Source organism: Theobroma cacao, chromosome 1, assembly GCF_053813885.1.
Source record: "Theobroma cacao isolate CCN51 chromosome 1, ASM5381388v1, whole genome shotgun sequence".
In the NCBI taxonomy this organism is placed as follows: domain Eukaryota; kingdom Viridiplantae; phylum Streptophyta; class Magnoliopsida; order Malvales; family Malvaceae; genus Theobroma; species Theobroma cacao.
In genome coordinates this window covers 35,361,037-35,384,746 of record NC_142639.1, presented here as the reverse complement: position 1 = coordinate 35,384,746, position 23,710 = coordinate 35,361,037, and the positions used below count along the sequence as shown (strand labels likewise).

At 33.3% G+C, this 23,710-nt stretch overlaps 1 protein-coding gene and 1 non-coding gene across 2 annotated transcripts; one reads left to right on the top strand and one right to left on the bottom strand.

Annotated features, from left to right (window-relative positions):
• Positions 1-1,505: 1,505 nt before the first annotated feature.
• On the bottom strand, positions 1,506-3,196 carry LOC18613385 (putative aspartic proteinase GIP1). Its single transcript, XM_007050592.3, has one exon. The coding sequence runs from the start codon at positions 2,961-2,963 to the stop codon at positions 1,638-1,640; it is 1,326 nt and encodes a 441-aa protein (XP_007050654.3). The 5' UTR covers positions 2,964-3,196; the 3' UTR covers positions 1,506-1,637.
• An 8,272-nt stretch (positions 3,197-11,468) lies between these two features.
• Positions 11,469-11,575, top strand: LOC148764770 (small nucleolar RNA R71). Its single transcript, XR_016024305.1, has one exon. It is a non-coding gene; the product is annotated as a small nucleolar RNA R71 (small nucleolar RNA).
• Positions 11,576-23,710: the final 12,135 nt, after the last annotated feature.

The following is a 23,710-nucleotide window of genomic DNA, read 5'->3' as shown; positions in this document are numbered from 1 at the left end:
GTTTGCTTGCAACGTTTCTAAAATTTCATAAATAAAAAAGAATCAGCAATTTTGTCCACATTGATATACTTAATTCAGGCAGCTTTATTTCCAATAACTCGCATGACGAATTTAAAATTTCTTGATTCTCAAGGTCGGCCTTGTTGCAAGAAGGCTAGCTAAAGCCTTCAATCATTTTCGAGGTAGCAAGACATATAGCTTGCTCTCCGATTCAGGTGCTTGCATTTCTCTTTTAGATCACGAGAAATTGTTCAACATACAGGGGGTGGACTGTGCCGTTACTTTGGGTAGCCATCATAAGTTCCCAGCCAAACTGCTCTTATATTTTGCTGGTAATCAGTTTTGACTGACATTTTTGCCACGCTCATGAAAATGAATATTGTTGGCTTATATTTTTTTCTGTTTCTATTTTGTTGGTATAGACTTGTGTGTTCTGAAAATGAACATCAGATGTGAGAGTTGCCAAAAGAAGGTGAAGAAAATGTAGCAGAAGATTCATGGTAATTACTCATTTTCAGCTTTTGTAATATTGCACACGACATACGTTAAATATGTATTGTAGCTATCTCATCAAAGAACTTGATGCGTAACTTAATGCCAGAGTTTCCGATTCTATTCTATATTTATTCGATCAACACAGATGCGAATGATGACAAGGTGGCCTGTTTATAGCCATGCTCGCAAGAGCAGGGAAAAGAGCAGAACTTTTCTGGGAGCCTGCTAAATCCCAGTTGATGAACAAGCACAACCAGGCGGAGCACCGAAGCTAGAAGATACAATTTACTCCGAATAATGCTAATGTTATGGACTGCGACAATAAAAAATCTCAACTAAGCTCAACTGGAAGAATTTGCTAAGATGCCAGGTTTGAAACAAGTGGAGTTAAACCAATCTAGGAACATCGATATGTTCTTCACCTTCGCTGCCCCTCAAAAATCATTAATGTGGTGATGTGCTGGTGGTGGTTCAGTCCATTGCCGCAATGACGGCCCTGAAGTCAAGTTTACTTGTAGAGGAGGGCCCTGTGGCATCAGAAATGTGGAGGAGCCAATGAGGCCAGTCCCTTACTGTGCTCCGCCACCAACTCCTTACGTTCAACCCTTCGCTCCACCGCCAACCTACTATGTTCATCGAGAGCCACCTATGCATGCAACAAATCCATCGTCCTACAATGTGTAGGGTCGTGACCATGGTGCTTGCAGCGAGATGCGACTAAAAATCCTTTAAGCTAGGCTTCAGGTTCTAGGCTTCTTTTCTCCTTTGCTTCTAATTAGATATCACTTTAAAGAATGTTACTGGACCTTATATTATGCATTTTTCATCTTGGGTGAATAGAATATTTCTTTTACTAAGGTAAATTGAGAAGAAAATCCAAATTCATGAATGATATCGACATTTTTTTTTTTCATTTTCAATCCAATTTAACAAAAGAAATCCGTAATGATTTAGATTCCTTATATGCATTTGAAGTTAATTGAAAATGTCATCCAAATTGGACATTAAAATTGTGGGACGCTACACCTACACGGGACATTACTAGTATATCAATCACGAAAATACGACAAGTTGCATCTTAAATTTGCCTTTACACTTGGTAAATGATTCTGTGAAACAAGAACAAGAAAAAAGTTTGCATATTAAAAGTGTCCTTGATAGCCAAAGTTGAAATCAGCACACGTGGTACCCTTTAGCAGAACAGAGGATGTGAAGCCTAATCTGTTGGACTCGAGATCAAACTGCAGCAAATTATCCTCCATCTGATGCCCACCAATCACCACCGATGTCCTCGGGTTGACCCCACCATCCACAAATCCCAAGCACCAAACATCCCCACCATCTCCCGCAATCTTCACCATCGAATTCGACCCAAACACCCTCCAAAACACATCATCGCTTTGCATCACCAGATCTACGGTCGGCACGCCCGGTCCCACGCGCGTGACGATTATATCAGCCGCGGAATAACACACGCTGAATGGTTTCACCGCGTTGGTTACCGTGAGATTCAATGCAGAGGATTCGTTCACGAACGCGTCGGTTAGAGCATTGTAAATAGAAGTCTCTAAAACGGTGTAAGTTGTACTCGTGCTTAGCTTTGTCCCACCGAATCCGTTCTTATCAACGTTTAAAGACGAGCCGTTGATCTGAATGGGTTTCCCATTCACGTTGATGGCAGTCAAATTGATGTAATACTCATCGGACGGTTGGCCGACGTAGGTTATAACGGTGCTCCCAACGGGGTTTAAAATCAGGGGAGTGTAAATAAGCGATTTGGAGAGGTCGATCTTTTGAGACGAGAAATAGTAAGGCCCAAGGGATCCAACAAGAACCACGCCTGGATCCGCCGTAGACCCAGGGAGACACAGCGCAAAACAACGAGGAATGGAGAAAGTGTCGCTAACCTGCACCGGTAGCGAATAGTTCGACCTCCCGAACGCTGCCAATCCAGTTACATTCTTAGCTAGGCCCTCGAGAAGTGAAGGCGGAGAACAAGAGAAAATGTAGGCAGAGATGAGAAGCGGCGGGCCGTGAGTCGACCCGTCCGAAGTGGGCAACGCGAGCGAGTCGGTTAAGGCGGTTGAGATGGCGGTTTTTCGGGTAATGGAATTTTCGGGGAAGAGGGAGCAGGTGTTGTTAGCGCAGGAGGGGCTTGGAGGGTTGAAACAGTTGGAGCAAGAGAGGTTGTGACCGAGGGAACTGCACAGAGGGGAGCCGCAGGGAATGTGTTGGTAAGTGGAGGAATTGTAGTCTGTGTCGCAGTCCACCCAAGTGAAAGATGAGCCGAGGTCGAGGTGAAGCCGAGTTGGTTGGAGTGGGGTTTTGAGGTAGAGAGTGAGGGAGTATAGGAGGGTGGAATTGTCCTTGCCGATGGGTGCTACGAATGATATGGCATGAGCTGGAGAAGGAACGGAGAAGATAGAGAGTAAAAAGAAGAGGAGGAAGGAGAAGGAATGGAAGGGCATGGTTTTTCTGGGTGACTGAGCTTAGCCAGAGAGTGTTGAAGAGCTGAGATGAGTGAAGAGGCCATGTGCGGGAAGTATTAAATATAAAGATGTGGTTGGATGCTTGTTGTGGGGCAGTGGCACGCCTCATCTTTTCATCTTTCATAGAGAAAAGGCAAGATCTATCTTTTCAATTTGGTTTTCCTTTGTTTCATTCGGTGTCTAAAAAGCCAATTGCTTGTGTTTTTTTGCTGCAGTGTATTACACAGAAAAATCCTAAACATTTATGGTTGGAGAATGGCTAACCACTCCTCTATTTTTCAAAACTTTGTAAAATCTTGAAAGGGCTAATATCATCTTTTTCATGGCATTAGTTAATTTACACCCATGAGAATAGAGCCTAAAACATTTTAAACTTATTTTCAAATATTACAAATCTATATTTATAAAATTAATATTTTAAATTAAAAAATTATTAATTATTTAATATTTTAATTATAATAATATTTAAATTAAAAATAAAATATTAATTTTTAAATTATTTTGTAAAAATATAAATTAAAAAAATGAAAAATACAAACAAAGAAAAAAATAAAAAAATAAAAATTATACTAATACTTTAATAATAAATTATTAAATTATTACAATTTTAAAGTTTTCATGAAAATAAAAATTAAATGATTAAAAAAAATTACTTAATTTTGTCTTTTGGTATAAATTTTACTAAATTATACAAAGAGTATTTTTGTTCTTAGTGAAAATAAATCTTATTATGATGAAGAGTTTAAGTTTTTAATTATATATTATAAAGAATAATATTTTAAATTTAAAAATTAATTAAAATTAGTAATATTTTAATCATAATAATATTTAAATTAAAAATTAAAAATTAAAAATTATTAATTATGAATTGTTAAAATAAAATAATCATATCATTATAATAAATGATATTGTTGTTTTATCATTACTTAATTTTTTGTTATTTTAAAATTATTTTTACCAACTAAACATAACAATAAGTTATAATAGTAATTTTTACTCTATTCTATTGCATCAACCAAATTAAATAATAATATTTTCAATAATTATTTATTTTATTTCATTTTATTCTATTTCTTAAACCAAATATGTCTTAAAATTTGATCATAATTCAACATAAATATACTAATTTCGCATCTCGTTTCAAAAGCAGTTGACGAAGGTAATAGAAACATCATAATTATCAAATTGCCCAAGACAATATTTGTTTATTTTTTTTCCATCTTCTTTCTCTGGTCCTTTTCCCTCTTGTCTATCAAAGAACCGATGAGGTTCTCAAGTTTTGCCATTATCATGGCTTCAGGATCAACAGGAGGAGCCCAACCTTAATTGAATAGCTTCTGTGCAAGGGAATTATCAAGGTGAGCGACCTTTTATTTGTCGATGCCTACCAAATATCTTGTGCTCATAGTCTGTCACGATCAATTCATTTGGACAACTTTTCGTCAAAAATTATTGACTTTATAGTGGGCTATTACCAAACACAACGACTAAAATGAGGAATTGGTTTGTGAATTGAAAATGAATTGTAAAACAGAAAATAAGAGTTCAAAAGGTTAAAAAACCTTGATGAAGGAAAAGAATATAACACGTATTTTACTCACATGATGATTATATTATTTAAGATTTTTAAAATCACACGTTTTAATTTTTTGTACCAATTTTTCAAATGTTATTATAGGAAGGGTTTTGGTGAACAAATTATGCATCATACACAAATAAAATACATCGAAAATAAAATTAACGAATTGAATTGTGCTTTATCCTCTTATGGCACGTTTGGTTCGCGTAATAGATAGGAATGGAATAGAATAGTTATTACGTGAGAATAGAATGAGGTGGGAATAGAATAGAATAAGTATTATGTAGTTTGGTATGATGAATGGAATAGAGTAGGAATAATTATTATGACTTATTACAGTGTTTGGTTGGTAACAATAACTTTAGAATAGGAAAGGAATAGAAAATAAAAAGACAAAAATACCCTTTATTATATTTAATTATTTTTTATTTTATTTTTTAAATATTAATAATTTATAATTAATTAAAATATTAATAATTAATAATTTAAATATCAATATTTTAATATAATTTAATTACTAATATTTTAATTAATAATATTTTATTTATAATTTAATATTATTATTAAAATAATAATAATTTGTATTTTTATATTCATTAAAAATTTAATATATTAATAATTTAATAAATAAAACATTAATAGTTTTAAAATATTAATATTTAATATTTTAATCATATTAATATTAATAATGTTTAAATTATATATAAAATATTAATATTTTAAATTTTATAAATAATTTATTCTTTTATTTTATTTTTTCCCTTTTTCTTTTTTTCTTTTTCATGGGCCGGTCGCCGAAAAGGCGACCGGTGTAACAAAACGCTGATCTGGCGCACCATGTGGCCGGATCTGGCCACTACGGCGCCAGATCGGCGCTTCCCCGCGGCTGGATCTGGCCGTGGAGTGCCAGATCCAACCGTGGGATCTGGTCGGGAAGCACCAGATCCGGTGCTTCCCACTGCCAGATCTGGTCGTTGAGTGCCAGATCTGGCTGAATCTCCGTTTGAATCTTGTCCGACCATATTCGGTCATAAAATCGCCGTCGTAGCCGCTTCCGTCGCCGCCGCCACTAACATCATCTCCGGCGTTGATGCCACTTAGAGAGAGAATAAGATAGGAAAGAACATGAGAAGAGAGAGAAAGAAAAAAGGGAAAATGAGAAAAATATATATATATAGGTCTAGGGTTGTAATATTTTTAAATGATAAGGGACATTTTAGTCATATCATAATTCAGAGCTATTCCCATGGTCACAGAATAGCAAAAACCATGGGGAACCTCGGGTTTAACTATGCCTGAGTTTTACTCCTTTTGAGAGAATAACTATTACTAAGTAATAGCTATTCTTTGTGATATTGCCATACCAAACGGAGGTAAGCTATTCCCTTGGGAATAGATAGGGAATAGCTTAGCTATTCCCTGTACCAAACATGCAGTTAAGATCTCTTCCATGTCAAATTAAGTACAAAATTAAACTAATAAATAAAATATACGATCATATCACTTTACCTAATTAACAAAAGATGATAAATCTTTTGTTAAACCAACAAAACAACCTTCAAAAAGTTCAATCACCTCAACTTGGTTATTGCAAACTAAAACTGTTTGAGGAATCATTGAGTAGCTTTTAACGGTAATTCATACCAATAAATTAGGAAATCTTTTTCTAAGGATTGAAAGTGCTATGCCTTGACAATGTGTTAGCAAAGATAAGTTTTAAAAACTTAAAATCCACACAAAAATTTAAGATTGAACACACAAAAGAAATCAAGTGAATGAAAACTATTTCTTCCTTCACAAAAGAGGCAGCAAGGCAAAAAGAATTTCAAGCATGTCATTCTTCTAATTTTCAACCACTCACTCATTTTGTTTGGAGGTTATAGCAAAGTATTTATACCTTAGATTAATTTTAAACCCTAATTACATAGTTATTATGTAATTACCAATTAATCAAATAATTTAATTAAACAATTTAATCAATTTCATAAGAAGTCCAATTAACTTAATTGTTTAATTTAATCAATTAGGCCCAATAACTTAATTAAACAATTTAATTAATTAAGCCCAATGATTTAATTAATTAAACCCAACAACTTAATTAAACAATTTTAATCAAGTCCAAGTTCATAACTTCAAATTTAATTAAGTCCAACTTAATCAACTTTTCCATTTTATTTTCAACATTCATTTTAGATGTGTGACCCATTAGGTTTCTAACATGTTGGCAATGAACTTAAGATATAATTCTTAAGTTAAACTTAAAATTAAATAAATTTGAACTACTTTAAATTTATCATTAATCAAATCAATTACTTAGAGTTCATAGACCAAGATTGGGATCTAGCAATCTATCATAGTCATCCAAATGTTAGAAGAGTTAAGATGGTTTGACTCAACCTTTCAATATAATTCATTCTCTCATCATATATCCTAGAGATGATAAGAGTATGGTGCAGTGTCAACTCTTATTGATCTGCATATTCATTTTTGAAGTTAGATTATTAGTTTTATAGAGACTTATGAAATTCTTTTCATAATCTATAAGTCGCCTTGGCCAAGGATTTTAATAAGCTAATATCAACCAAAACCTGTTAGGATATGTCGCCTAAATCACTTGGAGTGATGATTCTTATCTTGACCACTCATTTACCTTCACATGTTTTATACTACAACCAACCATAACTTGATTTGACATCTTTGGTAGGACCCATAAGGATATGATCAAATATATAATACTCCACATATAAGACAACTTGGTGTCTTCATGATCCTGATAATGTGTACTAAATATTTTAAGAAATTACAAATATGTCCTAAGCATTTTAGGAAATTTTCTAAATTCATAAACTTGTCCTAAATATTTTAGAAAGGTCCTTATCCACCTTTTAATCTTGTAATATCCATTTACTAATTTTAGAGTTCTAATCATTATAGGAAGTCATAATTTATTAGTAAATTTATTTTAATTAAAATATTTCCTAATCGGATTAGGATGTCATTTACTCAAGTTGACTTTCCATTTTAATTAAACTTATTTAACCTAATTAGATGTTGATAAATTTAAATCATAATCCCTTAATTTAAGGAGTCCTCATTAAATGAGGAAGACTTAATTTATTTAGAGATTTGATATTTCAATCAATTCAAAACTGATTGATTCCATCAAAGATTCAAACTCTTTTATTTTAGGCATGTATCTCCAACATTTAGGGAGTCAATGATCAGCTGAGGAAAGATTTCTTCTTAATCATTGCATGCTCATTTTTCTAGCACACAACCTAATTTAATAATTTGGTGGTGGCCATTTCAAAGGAGAGGTGCGACAGCCATATGTGGTGGCTCCATAGACAACCTTTGTCATGGGTGTTTGCAATGTGAAGGACATTCATTCAATTTTGCTAAGTGTTCAACCATTTAAAAATTAATTCAAATTTAGAACTAATCCTTTAATTGAATACTCCAAATAAGGATAATATTCTAAAATTTTTTAGAATTAAGATTGCTAGATTATCATGCCAACTGAATCTTAAGCTATAATTGTGCACTGAACTAATTTCATATCTTCATCAATTAATTGCTTGATTCTGCTTATTTAACCATGAAAATTGCTAGAAATATTTCTTAATGAACATTTCAAATGTAGATTTAATTCTGGAATTTTTCAGAATTAATTTTTAAGATTTTCTTGTCAATTAATACCGAATCTCATGTCAAAACAATGAGCTTGACACTTGCAATTTTTGCTCCAATTTCTTGCTTAAAATGAACCTTATAATCATGAACATTTCTTGATTTTGCTGTCCACATATGCAGCAATAAATTTGTAACAATTTCATATTTTATTTGCTGAAAATTAAGTACCAATAAAAGCAAAATTCTACTCCTAAAACTGTGTGTGTGCTGCCTTCCAAGACAACCTCCAAAACCGTCCTTCTTGGTGTTCCTTTTTCTTGTGCTTCCTTTGCACAATGTAAAACATACATAGGTAAGTTTTACACATGGTTTGAATAAATTAAAATAAGATTAAAAGAGGCTAAAACATTTCTGGACAAAATTAAACTTCCAAGCACAGAAGCGGCCAGGGCGTTACAAGCGTAGAAGCGCCCAAAGAGCGTTACGAGCACACAAGAACAAGCATAGAATAGCTATTTGTATGGGAAAGTGAAAGTAACTCAGAATAAGTGGCAGGGTTCACGAGTTACCTTCACGTTTGGGATGTTCTAGAGAGTTTAGCTTGGTGGCTCAGATATGGAGATAGTTAAGAGGACTTCCTCTTAACCTTTCCTTAAAGTACAAGAGCTTTACCCATTTCTCTTTCCTTACTCCTTAAAAATACATGTGACGCACTATCAAATGCTACTGCTCCATTTACCTAGAACTTACACCCACTACCTATTTACGTGATCATTCTTTTAATATCTTGTAAACCGTTCTTTAACTGTTTTTCCATGACAAGCACGTTCTCCCATGATTGAACGTGCTCTTCTAAACAACTCCTAAGAAAACGTTCCTACTTAGTATAAATATGAGAACTTGGAAGGTAAGAGGGGATCTTTTTTGAGGGGGAGACCCAGCAGAGATTACTTTGAAAAGCTCTTGCTAGATTCCTCAAAGCATTCTTTCTATTCAGCCTTCGCTGTTATCCACCGCCTCTTCCACCTTTTCTCATCCCTCACCACTTGCCATCCAAACCACTTACGCTTCTAGGACTACTTCAGTCTTCCACTTTGCCGCCTCTAGCGCATCTCGATTCATTCATTGCAATACATCCTCTCTCCCTAACCAAAAGGACCCTTTACAATACCTTAGATTAATTTTAAACCGTAATTACATAGCTATTATGTAATTGCCAATTAATCCAATAATTTAATTAAAAACTTTAATCAAGTCCTTAAGAAGCTCAATTAACTTAATTGTTTAATTTAATCAACTAAGCCCAACAACTTAATTAAACAATTTAATTAATTAGGCCCAATGACTTAATTAAACAATTTAATTAATTAAACTCAGCAACTTAATTAAACAATTTTAATCAAGTCCTTAAGATGCTCATAACTTCAAATTTGATTAAGTCCAACTTAATCACCTTTCCCATTTTATTTTCAACATTCATTTTAAGTGTGTGACCCATTTGGCTTTTAACATATTGGCAATGAACTTAAGATATAATTCTTAAGTTAAACTTAGAATTAGATAAATTTAAACTACTTTAAATTTATCATTGATCAATCAACTACTTAGAGTTCATAGATCAAGATCGGGATCTAGCAATCCATCATAGCCATCAAAATATTAGAAGAGTCAAGATGGTTTGACTCACCCTTTCTGTGTAATTCATTCCCTCATCATATATTTTAGAGATGATAAGAACATGTGCAATATTAACTCTTATTGATCTCCATATTCGTTCTTGAAGTTAGATCATTAGTTTTATAGAGACTTATGAAACTCCTTTCATAATCTCTCAGTCGTCTTGGCCAAAGACTTAAATAAGATAATATCAACAAAAAACTGTTAGGATATGTCGCATAAATCACTTAGAGTGATGATTCCTATCTTGACCACTCATTTGGCTTCACATGTTTTATTCTACAACCAACCATAACTTGATTTGGCATCCTTAGTAGGACCTGTAGAGATATGATCAAATATATAGCACTCCACATATAAGATAACCTGGTGTCTCAGGTCCAAGGAGTATTTATCCGATTGACACATGAGAAATATTTGCATAGACAATAGAGTGAGATACAAAATGCATTTCTCATGATGGGTCAAGTTCAATGAACTTGTTTAAATAACAGGCACCTACATTTTAGTTTCAAGTATCTTCATACTTCAATTTATGAGATCGATTGCTTACTTTCTAAGTAAGAAAGATAAAATGTACCAATCTTTAGACATCATTGATGTCCAATCTCAATGATACATCGACTAAGAACATTTAAAGATTCTATTCTAATTCATAAATACCTCATAATTGTAACCCATTACAATTCCTTTTGCAAGGCGTATTAACATCATGAACTTCATCCAATTAACTTATAACCTTTATAATTGATGTCTTATTGATGAATAAAAACCTTTAATCATTTAATATGAATGATATGATTGCAAAATTGGAACTAAGCCTTGACCAATCTTAATTGGATGCAGGGCTCATTCCAACATAATGTTTCTTACCTTCTCTTCTTGAATTGGGTCTAAGTAAAGTACCTTGAGGTTTATTGTTGATGGCATTAGCTAACTAACCTAATTGTGTCTCAAGATTTCTAATTGATGCCACTTGACTTTGAATAATGGTTGCTTGACTTTGAATGATAGCATCATTCTTAGCCATATATTGCATAAATGTCTTTTCCAGAGTCAGCTTTTTCTCAGGCAGAGGAGTTTTAGCTTGTGGTGGAAAATTAGGAGGAAAGTTTAGTTTAGGTGCTGATGTAAATTCTTGGTTGTTGCTCCAAGAGAAATTAAGATAAATCCTCCAACAAAGATTGTAGTTATTGGAATGCGGATTATTCTGCTGCTTATTAAAATTTCCAACAAACTGTGTAAATTCAATAGTAATAGGACACTGATCACCATGATGCTTATCTCCACATAACTCACATGTCGAAAAATGACTCTAAATAACATTGACACCCAAAGTATCAATTTTCCTAGTGAGAGTAGCCAATTGTGAAGTCAAGGCATTAATTACATCAAGCTCATAAATACCAGCAATTTTTCTTGGACCCAATCTTTTAGATGACCATTGGTAATTATTTGAAGCCATTTCCTCTAACAAATTATAAGCCTCATCAATGGATTCACTTATAAGTGCACCTTTAACTACAAAATCAATTATTGTTCTAATTGGTCTTAGCAAACCATTATAAAAAGTCTGAACTTGCAACCATTTAGGTAACCCATGATGAGGACATCTCCTTAGCAAATTCATATACCTCTCCCAAGCCTCATACAATGTTTACAAATCAAGTTGCACAAAAGAGGTGATATTATTACTCATCTTTGCTGTTTTAGCAGATGAAAAAAGTTTTGTCAAGAATTTATGAGCTAAATCATTCAATGTACTAATTGAACTAGCTGGAAGCAAATTTAACCAACTCTTAGCTTTATCTTTTAGTAAAAACAGGAAAAGTCTCAATCTAATGGCATCATTAGTAACACCATTATTTTTGAAAGCATCGCAAATCTCTAAGAAATTCACAATCTATGCATTAAGATCATTATTCGGCAATCCTAAACTAAACAGAAATTTGAATCATTTGAATGATTGTTGGCTTGATTTCAAAATTGTTGGCTTGGATGGTAGGTTTACAGATGCTAGAATAAAAGCTTTAAATGAGAGGTATTGTATATTCTCATAATGATTTATTTTCTTCGTGATCAGCCGTTGCATTTGTAAAGCCCGACCTTATAAAATACTTGTCATGACATACATGTGATGATAGCATGATTGCATGCTAGGAGAGTCTCAAAAAATTTACAAAAATAGGTATTGTACCTAGAGGTACAACAAAGTTGATTTAAGCCTCGAACTAGGTCAAATAGAGAATTTGAGATGAAATTAAGGATATTAAAGTACCATAATGGTTTAATATGGTGATTTGGAGTTCGAAGATCAATTTGGAGTTAAACCAAAAGTTTTACTATCCAGGGGTAAAATGGTCATTTGCCATTTGAGGACAAAATGAGAATTTTTAGAAAAGATTTTTTGACTCTATTTGACTTATTAGAGTATGATTTGAGTATTGGAGTATGATTTGAGGTTAAGAAGTGAAAAAAAAAATTGTAATTTCGGTATTTTTCAAAGCATAGGGGTAAAATGGTAATTTTACCACCCCAGTGGCAAAATTATAATTTTACACCACCATGATATTTTTCAAGCTCCAGAATTCTACCTATTATTATTTTATGCTATGGATAAATATTAGAGCATTTGTGGTGGTGAGAAAAGGCTTAAAAATTAAGTTAAAACAAGTGGACCAATAAAAAGGTGACATGTGTCAAAATTTTAATATTTTTATATTGCCATTTAAAAACCAGCCCACACTCTTCCACTCAGCATTTCAAGGCCGACCAGCACCTGCGGAAAAGAGAAGAAAAGAAAAGAAAAACCCTAGGGAGGAAAAACTAAGGAAAATTTGTTGAATTTTCAAGAAATTGGTGACTAAAGTTAAGATTTTTAATATTAAACTTGAAATTCATCTTGCCCATGCATTCTTTTCCATTTTCCATGAATTAAATTAAAGTTTTAATGAGGGGCAATATGCTGTCCAGATTTAGAGAGAGAAAGTTGGTGATGAATTTAGTTGAATTTCAAAGTAATTTAGTGTTTTTAGGTGTTTAGTAACATTTAGTATGAAAATTAAGCAAAAAATCCACATGCCTATTATAGAACCTATCTTGGCTGAATTTTATGGGTGAGGATTGATGATGAATTTGGTTGTTTTTCATGCCATTTAGATGTATTTGGTGCTTAGGAATACCGAAAATCGAAAACGGGTACCGAAAAATTTTACTCGCGTTAGTTAGCAATTTACACCATAATGAGGGATATTTTGGTAATTGCACTTAGAATAGATTTTTATTGAAGTGTGTGGAATTTTGGGGAGTATTGAGAGTGCTATAAATTAATTTGAATCGAATTGGATGTTTAAACTGATTAAATAGTGTATAGTGCGCGATAGGTCAAACACTTCCCATTTCATTACATGCATTCATATAGAACATAGAATAGTTTTGTGACGATTTAGCATAAGTATATTAAATTTTCTGTTGCACATTATGTATAGGTGGTGAGCCCTCAGATAAGGGCAAAGGTATTGCACCCGAGGATCGAGACTAGGAGTGTTGTAAATTCCCATCAAAGTGAGTAACCATTGTTCATCTTATCTATCTAAAGTATTTTTACAATCGATTTTATAATTTTAAGAATATTGAACCTAAATGAATTTTATGTTCTATGACTAGTAATCGATTTAAGGAATAAGGTTTATGAATTATTTTACAATTCAATAATGTTTTTGAAAATGAGAGTATGTGGAGACCAACCTTTGATGTTGCCTATATATTTAAGTTTACGTATCAATGTTTGGAATTGATGATTTATGAACTGATACGTGATGACATATGTGGCTTGGTTTTTGAGTTGTAAAATGTATAAACTGTTGTTTTCCTTTTGACAGGCTGGGTACTATTACGTTAGCCACGTTATGCTGTCAAAATTTTATTGATTGGTGGGTTATTTAATTAGCCACTACAGTAGGCGGGTTTTTGTGGACCAGCCTATTAGAGGGGCACGGTAAACCCCGTTATATTTACCTTAGTATGAAAGGCGCAGAGGATATCTCCTAAGGTACGATAGAGTTCACTTCATGTTGAACCACCACTTGAGGATGAACTCTGTCAACGCCAAGGGATGGCTAAATTATGTTTTTATGAGTAGTTGTTAACTTAATAACCTTGGCAGACCCGATTGAATGCCTCGGCCAAGGTATCACCGAGTATGATTTTTGGCACGAGCCAAGTTTTTGAGAAAATTATAAGTCGAGATGTGTATTATAATAAAATGTGTTGTTTTATATATATATATGATTTGAAACAAATACAAAATGTTGTGGATTATGGTATGATGAAAAGTTAACTGTCTCCATTTACTCGGCTTTAGAAGTTAATGACGGACTTTGTTTACTCACTGAGTTTATGAAAACTCACCCTTTCTTTTTAACCATTTCAGGTTCAGGATAGTCTGTAGGCAGTCGATTTCATCAAGGATTTCTTTTGGACTTACTTCCTTGAAAATCGTAGGTCTACCTTCTTACACACTTTTGGTTATCTCGGGGCCCATATGCCACTGTAGGATAATTTTGAATACCTGGTTTACTGTATCACTATGTGTATGAATTTATTTTGTTCTCACGCTACAAAAATTATTTATACATAGTTCTATAAAAATTGTTTTATAAGAAAATGAAATATATTATCGAATATTTTTATTTAGTATAATTAGCCAACTTTTCACTCCAAATGGATGATTTAGATTACAAAAATTTATTTTTAATTGGAAATGAATATCTTTCTACCATACGTTGTATTTTTATCAGGTTTCGAAATTTTTAGGTAAAAATGACCAAAATACCCCTGTGTGGTCAAAATTTTGTTTTGATTGTTTTCGATATAAAATAGTTTATATTCTCTTAAACCTCGATATTTAGTAACTATTGCTCACAGGGAAAGTGGAAAACTGATGCAAGAGCCTTGTGAGGTTTCAGTTGACATACCGGGTAATGGATATTTATCGAGACTTTGCGGCGGTTGTCACGGGCTCGAAGGGAGTGTCGGGTCGTGACAATTCATGTGGTATCAGAGCTTTTGGTTTTAAAGTTATTTTAAAAACTATAATGTCAATGTGGCCCCAAGGTAGATTAGATTAAGATAAATGCATATAGTTGCATATAGAACTTAAAGTCATCTAAGTTTGTTCTGTCTTTTCTTATAGATCATCATGCCTCCTCGACGTGGATGCCCACCTCTCTCTAGACCAGTCGGGAGGGAAAGAGGTCGCCCTCCACATAATCAGCCAGATCTTGTAGAGGGGAAATCGACTGCGTCTACTATTCGTGCAGCACCTGCTGCTGAACCAACTGAGACTCCTCCACATCCTCCACCACCTACCAATATTCCTAGTGTCCCTGCCATGTCTCCTAAGGTAGTACAGGCATTGACGACTTTTCTTACTACTATTACTGGCCAGGCCCAAGCTAGTCAAGTTCCTCCTGTTGTTTCTCCGACTGCTCCTTCAGTACCACCACCTCCACCTCCTGTCCCACCACAGGTACCCGATGTCTCCATTTCTAAGAAACTTAAGAAGGTTAGGCAACTCGGTTGTATTTCTTTTACGGGTGATCTGGACGCAACCGCAGCTAAAGATTGGATCATTCAGGTATCGGAGACACTTAATGATATGAGACTAGATGATGATATAAAATTGATGGTGGTCACTAGATTGCTTAAGAAAAGGGCCGTACTTGGTGGAACTCAGTGAAGTCTCGTTTTACTACTCCTCCGACCTGGTCAGATTTTCTGCGAGAGTTTTACGATCAGTATTATACTCATTTTCATCAAAAAGAAAAGAAGTGGGAATTCTTAAGCCTGAAACAAGGGAGCTCGACGATAGAAGAGTATGAAGCTCGTTTTAACGAGCTAATGTCTTATGTGCCCGATCTGGTGAGGACTGAGCATGATTAGGCTACTTATTTTGAGGAAGGGCTCCGGAATGAAATTCGAGACCGGATGACAGTGACAGGTAAGGAGCCGTATAAAGAGGTTGTGCAGATGGCTCTGCTGGCTGAGAAACTTGCAACTGAGAACAGGCAAATCCGGGCTGAGTTTGTCAAAAAGAGGAATCCGAATATATATTTCGGTCAACCCTCGAAGAAGGGTAGGGATTTATTTACTTCGGGGAGTACCACCACGATTTCAGTAGCATCTACCAGACCCCCATCTCAGCAGTTGCAACAGAAGCCTTTTAGATTCAGTAGGTCAGCCACGAGTGCTCTTGGGAAGAGCTTTGAAAGTTTTGACAAATGTCGAAATTGTAGAAAAGTTCATCTCGGACTGTGCAGAGAACCTGTACGATGTTTTCAACGTGGACAATAAGGTCACAAAAGGAGTGCTTGTCCATAGTTAGTGCGAGCTACTACAGCTATTTCATCTCCTCCGGTTCGTACCGATACATAGAGAAGAGATTTTTCTGGGTCACAGCCACGACAGGGTGTTGTGATACGATCTGACGTGGGGAGTAATACCCTGGCACGTCCATCCTCTAGACCACAAGCTCATACTCCAACGAGAGTTTTTGCAGTGACTAAGGAAGAAGCCCGAGTTCGACCTAGTGTTGTGACAAGTGCTATGTTTGTATTTGACAGAGAAGCTCATGTTTTAATTGATTCTGGTTCAGATAGATCTTATGTGAGCACGGCATTTGCATCTTTCTTTGATAAAAATCTATCACCTTTATGGACTAGTTAGCTACACCTCGAGCGAATGTGGATTGTTTTAAGAAAGAAGTTGTTCTTCGAAATTCAGAGGGAGTACAGACTGTGTTTGCAGGGAAACATCGAGTATTACCGTCTTGTGTAATCTCGGCCATTAAAGCTTTGAAACTAGTGCAGAAGGGGTATCCAGCTTATTTGGCTCACATGATTGATACTTCAAAAAGGAAACCTAAGTTAGAGGATGTCCCAATAGTTAGTGAGTTTCCTGATGTATTTTCTGATGAGTTACCGAGACTACCTCCTGATCGAGAGCTTGAGTTCCCTATTGAGCTACTTTCAAGTACCGCACCTATTTCTATCCCTCCATATAGAATGGCTCCAGCAAAGTTGAAAGAACTGAAAGTTCAGTTACAAGAGTTGGTGGATAAGGGTTTCATCCGCCCTAGCACTTCTCCTTGGGGAGCACCAATCCTATTTGTAAAGAAGAAGGATGGCACTCTTCGATTGTGTATCGATTACCGTCAACTGAACCAAGTGACCATCAAAAATAAATATCTTTTACCCTGGATTGATGATCTTTTTGATCAATTACGAGGTTCTATGGTGTTCTCTAAGATTGATTTGAGGTTTGGGTATTATCAGTTGAAGATTAAGGAGCAGGATGTACCCAAGACTGCTTTCAGGACGCGTTATGGGCATTATGAGTTTCTGGTGATGTCGTTTGGTTTGACTAATGCCCCGACAGCTTTTATGGATCTTATGAATAGGGTGTTTCATCCGCACTTGGATAAGTTTGCGATAATGTTCATAGATGATATCCTGGTGTACTCAAGGGATGATGATGAACATGCTAAGCAATTGCGCATTGTGTTGCAAACTTTGCGCGAGAGACAACTCTATGCCAAGTTCTCTAAATGTGAGTTCTGATTGAAGGAAGTGGTTTTCTTGGGACATGTTGTGTCTGGAGCTGGAATTTATGTCGATCCCAAGAAGATTGAGGCAATCTTACAATGGGAGCAACCAAGAACGGTAACTGAAATTCGTAATTTTCTTAGCTTAGCTGGTTATTATCGGAGATTTGTTCAGGGATTTTCATTGATAGCAGCTTATCTAACTCGTTTGACTCGTAAAGGAGTTAAGTTTGAATGGGATGATGTTTGTGAGAATCGATTTCAGAAGCTAAAGAATCAGTTAACCTCTACTCCAGTTTTAACACTTCCTGTTAATAGAAAAGAATTTGTGGTATACAATGATGCATCTAAGTTGGGATTAGGGTGTGTATTGATGCAGGATGAGAAAGTAATAGCTTATGCTTCCCGACAGTTAAAGAAGCATGAGACGAATTACCCTACTCATGACTTGGAGTTAGCAGCAGTGGTCTTCGCATTAAAGATTTGGAGACATTATTTACATGGTGAGCGTTGTCGAATTTTTACTGATCATAAGAGTTTGAAGTATTTGCTCACCCAGAAAGAGCTTAACTTGAGACAGAGACGATGGTTGGAGTTGATTAAGGATTACGACTTGGTGATTGATTATCATCTGGGGAAGGCTAATGTTGTAGCGGATGCCTTAAGTCGCAAATCCTCATCGTCGTTAGCAACACTTCGAAGTTCTTATTTTTCGATGTTACTGGAAATGAAATCTCTAGGGATCCAGTTGAATAATGGCGAGGATGGAACCCTACTTGCTAGTTTCGTTGTGAGACCTTCAATGTTGGATCAAATCAGAGAATTGCAGAAATCTGATGATGAGTTAAAATAGGAAGTTCAAAAGCTGCAAGATGGAGGAACTAGTGAGTTTAGACTCAGTGATGATGGTACTCTGATGTTTAGAGACCGAATTTGTGTCCCTAAGGATGATCAGTTGAGACGAGCTATTTTGGAGGAAGCTCATTCTTTTGCCTACGCTTTACATCCCGGAAGCATCAAGATGTATCGGACTATTAAGGAAAGTTATTGGTGGCCGGGTATGAAACGAGACATAGCAGAGTTTGTAGTGAAATGTCTCACACTTCGGAAGCCATTTTATCCTACTTCGATGCTGATGGGGTAAAGTGATAAACATAAAAGTTGTAACTTTACCTTTTATCTTTCCAATGGTCTAAAAATTATGTCAATTAGACTTCTGTAGTGAAAGATATGCTCAAAATACTAAAACATGAGCAGTTAAAGTCTGCACCTAAAATGCATCTCCTTCACAAAATAGGCTTTCTTTTTAAAGCACACCTACAAAAACATAACTAACTTAAATAATAGTTAAAATTAAATCAAAATAACATAAAATAGCCTAATGCAATCGAACCCATAATAGTTAACTAAAATAAATAAATAATTAAAAACAACTAAAAATAATTAATACTTAAGCTAAATCTCTAGAACTTAGATAAAATATATTAAAAATTAAGACCAAATAACTCTACAAAATATAGTTATCAAATAATCATATTAAAGTTTGTTCAAAGTTGAAATTTGTCCGTGCTAGTGAGGAGAACAAGTCAATGGAATTAGTTTTTGCTTCAGGAGAAGATGGTTTGGGTAGTTTGAAGTTTGATCAAGAGGCAATTAAGAGGAGTTTAGCCGAGATAATCATTTTAGATGATTTGCCTTTTAAGTTTTTGGAAAATTAAGGATATAGGAAACATATAAACAAAGCATGTTCTAGATTTCGTATATCATCAGAATTGACTATTGCTAGAGATTGTTATAAGATTTATACTAATGAAAAAACTCGGATGAGAAGATTATTAAAATCATGTCTTAGTAGAATGAGTTTCACCATTGACATATGGACTTCGGTACAAAGAATTAATTATACGTGTTTGACTGCCCATTTTATTGATAATGATTTGAAGTTGGAAAAAAGGATTTTAAACTTTTGTCCTATTATTATTCACAAAGATGAAGCCATTGGGAAGGTAATTGGTAAATGTTTGCTTGATTGAGGGATCCAAAAGATTTTTTCCATCATTGTTGACAATGTTAGTTCAAATGATGTTGCAATAGGACATTTGAAGAAAAAATTTAATGCTTCCGGAACTAGTATTTTAAAAGGTAACTTTTTTCATGTGAGATGCATTGCTCATATTATTAATTTTGTGGTGTTTGATGGATTGAAGGATATTGAAACCTCAATTGCTCTTGTTAAAAGGGCAGTGAGATATGTTTGACAATCCCATGCTAGATTAGTCAAGTTTAATGAGTGTGCTGCTAGTGCGAGAGTATAAAACAAGTGCTTATTGTGTTTGGATGTGAGCACTAGATGAAATTTTATTTTTTTTATGTTAGATACAGTTTTGAAATTTCAGAGGGCTTTTGCATCATTTGAGTTATGTAATAATAACTACATTCCTGAGCCACTGAGGTTGGGAGATAGGGTGCCGATGACAAAGATTGGGCAAATGTTAAGAGTATTTTTCATTTCTTGAGAGAATTTTATGATTTAACCTTGAGTGTTTCAAGCATATCTTACATAACTACTAATTATTTTCTTGATTCCATTTTTGATGTGGATACCACTTTGATTAAATGAAAAAATGGTGATGATATTGATTTACGGTCTATGGCAATTAAAATGGAAAAGATATTTGACTAGTATTGGGAGAACGTAGACAAAATGAATTTGGTGTTGTTCATTGCCGTTATACTTGATCCGAGGAAAAAGCTTTCTTATGTTGAATTTACTTTGCAAGAAATGTATCCTCCTACATAACCTTTAATGATGTTTTCTTTGGTAAGGCAAATAATGGATGAGTTGTTTTGTTGTTATAAAAATATGTTACAACCTCTATATCATGTTGGTGAAAGTGGTCAAGAGTGCCCAACGTTCATGGGACAAGGCACTAATGGTGGTTGTAGTGATAATGTTGCTTCAACTTTGATTGGTAAGGGCACAAAACATGCTAAGAAAATATTGGATAGGTTTAAGAAGCACACGTTAAACACTTGGGCAAATGAGTTGAAAACGAAATTGGAAAAATATTTATCTAAGCTAATGGATGATGAGGGTTATGATGATGATGAGTTTGATGTTCTCATGTGGTGGCAACTCAATCAATTTAGGTTTCTTATCCTTGCCACTATTACTCGTGAGGTATTGGTAGTTTTCGTATCAACGATTGCTTTGGAATCTGTTTTTAGTATCGATGGACGTGTGCTTGATGCATATAGGAGTTCTTTGACTCCTAAGGTTGGTCAAGTACTTATTTGTGCTCAAGATTGGTTACATGGATTGGCACATGGTGATCCGGATTTGATTGAGGATGATTTGGATGAGCTCGATAAATGTGATTTCGGTAATTATTTTATAGTTTTATTTGTAACTTAATTTATTAGATTTGTCAAATATTGCATATGTTTAAATATCAGTTTGCCATATTTTTTATTTTACTTTTTAGATTTGACAAATATTGCATTAGAGACAATAGCTGAGTTTAAGCTTGAGTCAGACTAACGTGTTATTTCTATTGGCTATTTGCACTTTTTAGGTAATGTTATCATTAGGTATTATGCATATTTGCATTACATTTATAATTTATTTAGGTTATATTACCGCAATAATTTACATTAATTATATATTTACTTTTAACCTTTTTAGGGGCATGTTCTGCAAAATCGTTGAATTGGAGTTAGAGGTCCATCTTTTGAAATTTAGTAATTTATGTTGTGGAACTTTGAGTTGTGTAACTTTTAATCCAAAATCAAAATCATGAAGGATATCTCTTCTTTGTTTATTTATTGTATGAAGATTAATGTTAATTACTTTGTGATCATATTTAATTAATTGACTTAAACTTACATAACTTTTAAAACGAATGTTTATTTATTGTATAAAGATTAATGTTTATTTATTATATGAAGATTAATATTATTAGTCATTTAAAAAAATAAATGGACCCAAAGGGCTACATATATATTTAGATATAATAGACCCAAAGTAGCCATTTGCAAAGGGCTACATAAAAAAGCCCAAGCTATACATAAAATATTCTAAGTCCAAGCCCAACTATTAGCCCACTTGAAATAATTTAAGCCCGATTGGAAAAAATCGATCAAAACTGACTAAATTGAGGTCGGTTTTGGTTGGCTAAAACTGACCCTTGTTTGATTCAATTTGGTTGATTAGAGAGCACTTTTTTTTTTTTGGACAATTCTAGTGAACACCGAACTGAGAATCAACCAAACCGAATCGTAATCACCCTTAATTTCAACTAATATGCAATATTCATTAAAGGCTTGAGGTGTAAATTTACCATCATCATTAAGATGAATACTCTTGATTACATAATTAGGAAAATGTGCTTGCAAATGAATGATTTAGGCGAGTAATCATACAAATGTCAAATTGTAAGTTAATAATAAGTATACATGTGACCATCTAGCTGATCTATCAATTGAAATAATAAAATATCTAAATGATCGATATGGTGGATGTATGGATCCATATGTGTCACCTAGATTACGTTTCAAAAACGTAAGGAATTCAATCTTAAGTTTAGCTGGTAATGACCTTATAATTATTTTACCCCTAGAGCACTCAACACATGAGAATTCATCAAATTGAAAAATCTTTTGATTTTTCAATGGATGACCGCATGAATTTTCAATAATTTTTCACATATTATTGATTTGAGATAACCTAATTAGTTATGCCAAACATTAAAATCATTAGTAAACTTATGGTTTATTATAGCATGAATTTCAATCATTCTAATACTTGTGTAATACCATTCAGATGAATATCCGTATTTATCTTTAATAAATAAGATACATATATAGTAAGAAACTTGCAAGTTAACATAAGATAACATTAAATACACCACAAGAAAACAGATTTTTTCTGATAGAAAAAATGCCGTTGGAAATTTCCAACGGATTTGTAACAAAAAAATGTTGTTACTTTTTCCAACAGATTTTCGACGGATTTTCAACGGAAATATACCAACAGAATATTTCCATTGAAAATCCGTCGGAAAATTTTTTAGCACAAAAAAAAATTTCTCCCACCAAATTTTTCGACGGAATTTCCAACGGATTTTCGTTGGAATTTTCCAACGAAAAATTATCTATTGGAAATCCGTCGGAAAGTTTAAAGACTTGAAAATTTTGAAAGCCCGTTAAAGTTTCCAACGAAATTTTTCATTGGAAAATGCTGTTACCAACGAAAATTTTCCAACAGAACATTCCATTGGAAAATTTCATTGGAAATAGTAAAATTGCATTTTTTGTCCTCAAATATTTTAAACTTCTTATAAATTTTATTAATCCTCTATATAAAATATTAATAAAAGTAAATATATATATGTATTGAAGTTTATAATATTTAAATGTTTAAATATGTTTTCATTTGCTTTTTTTTTTTACATTTTGAAAACTTTATTGAATCATAAATTATAAATTAATAATTTCAAATTCATTAATTTTATAACATTAAAAAATTGATAAAAAGAACAAAATAAATTTTTTCATTTTATAAAAATACATGATAAGATAGAATAATAAATTAATCAAAAAATAATAAAAATAAATTAATTGCTCCAAATTCATTAATGTTATAAAATTAAAATGTTTATAAAAATTACATAATAAATTTTTAATTTTATAAAAATAGATGATAAAATCCAAAAATATATTAAACAAAAACTAATAATAGTTTAGAAACATACTAATATTAGTTAATATAAATTATAAGAAGACTTATATATATAATAAACTTATAATTAGTATAATATATTTAAAATATATTAGTTTATTATATGTATACAAATTATATATATATCTAACTACATATAAACCTGTATTAATATGAAATTAACTGTTATCTATTTTAAATTATATAACTTTATAAGTTTATATATATATATATATGAGATATTAAATATCCTACATATATATTAATATGTTATAATTATTACACTTATATTTTGTATGTTAGCTTATAATAAATTTTATTTATATGATTACATTTAATAACTTTATTAGTAATTATTAGTTTAATTTTTATAACATATTGTTTGCAATTAGTTATTAGTTATACAAACTTTGTAATATATATAATATTATAACATATAATTTGTATCATTAATATGTATATAATAAAGTAATATAACATTATGCTTCACATTGATTATATTCATGTAAGATAAT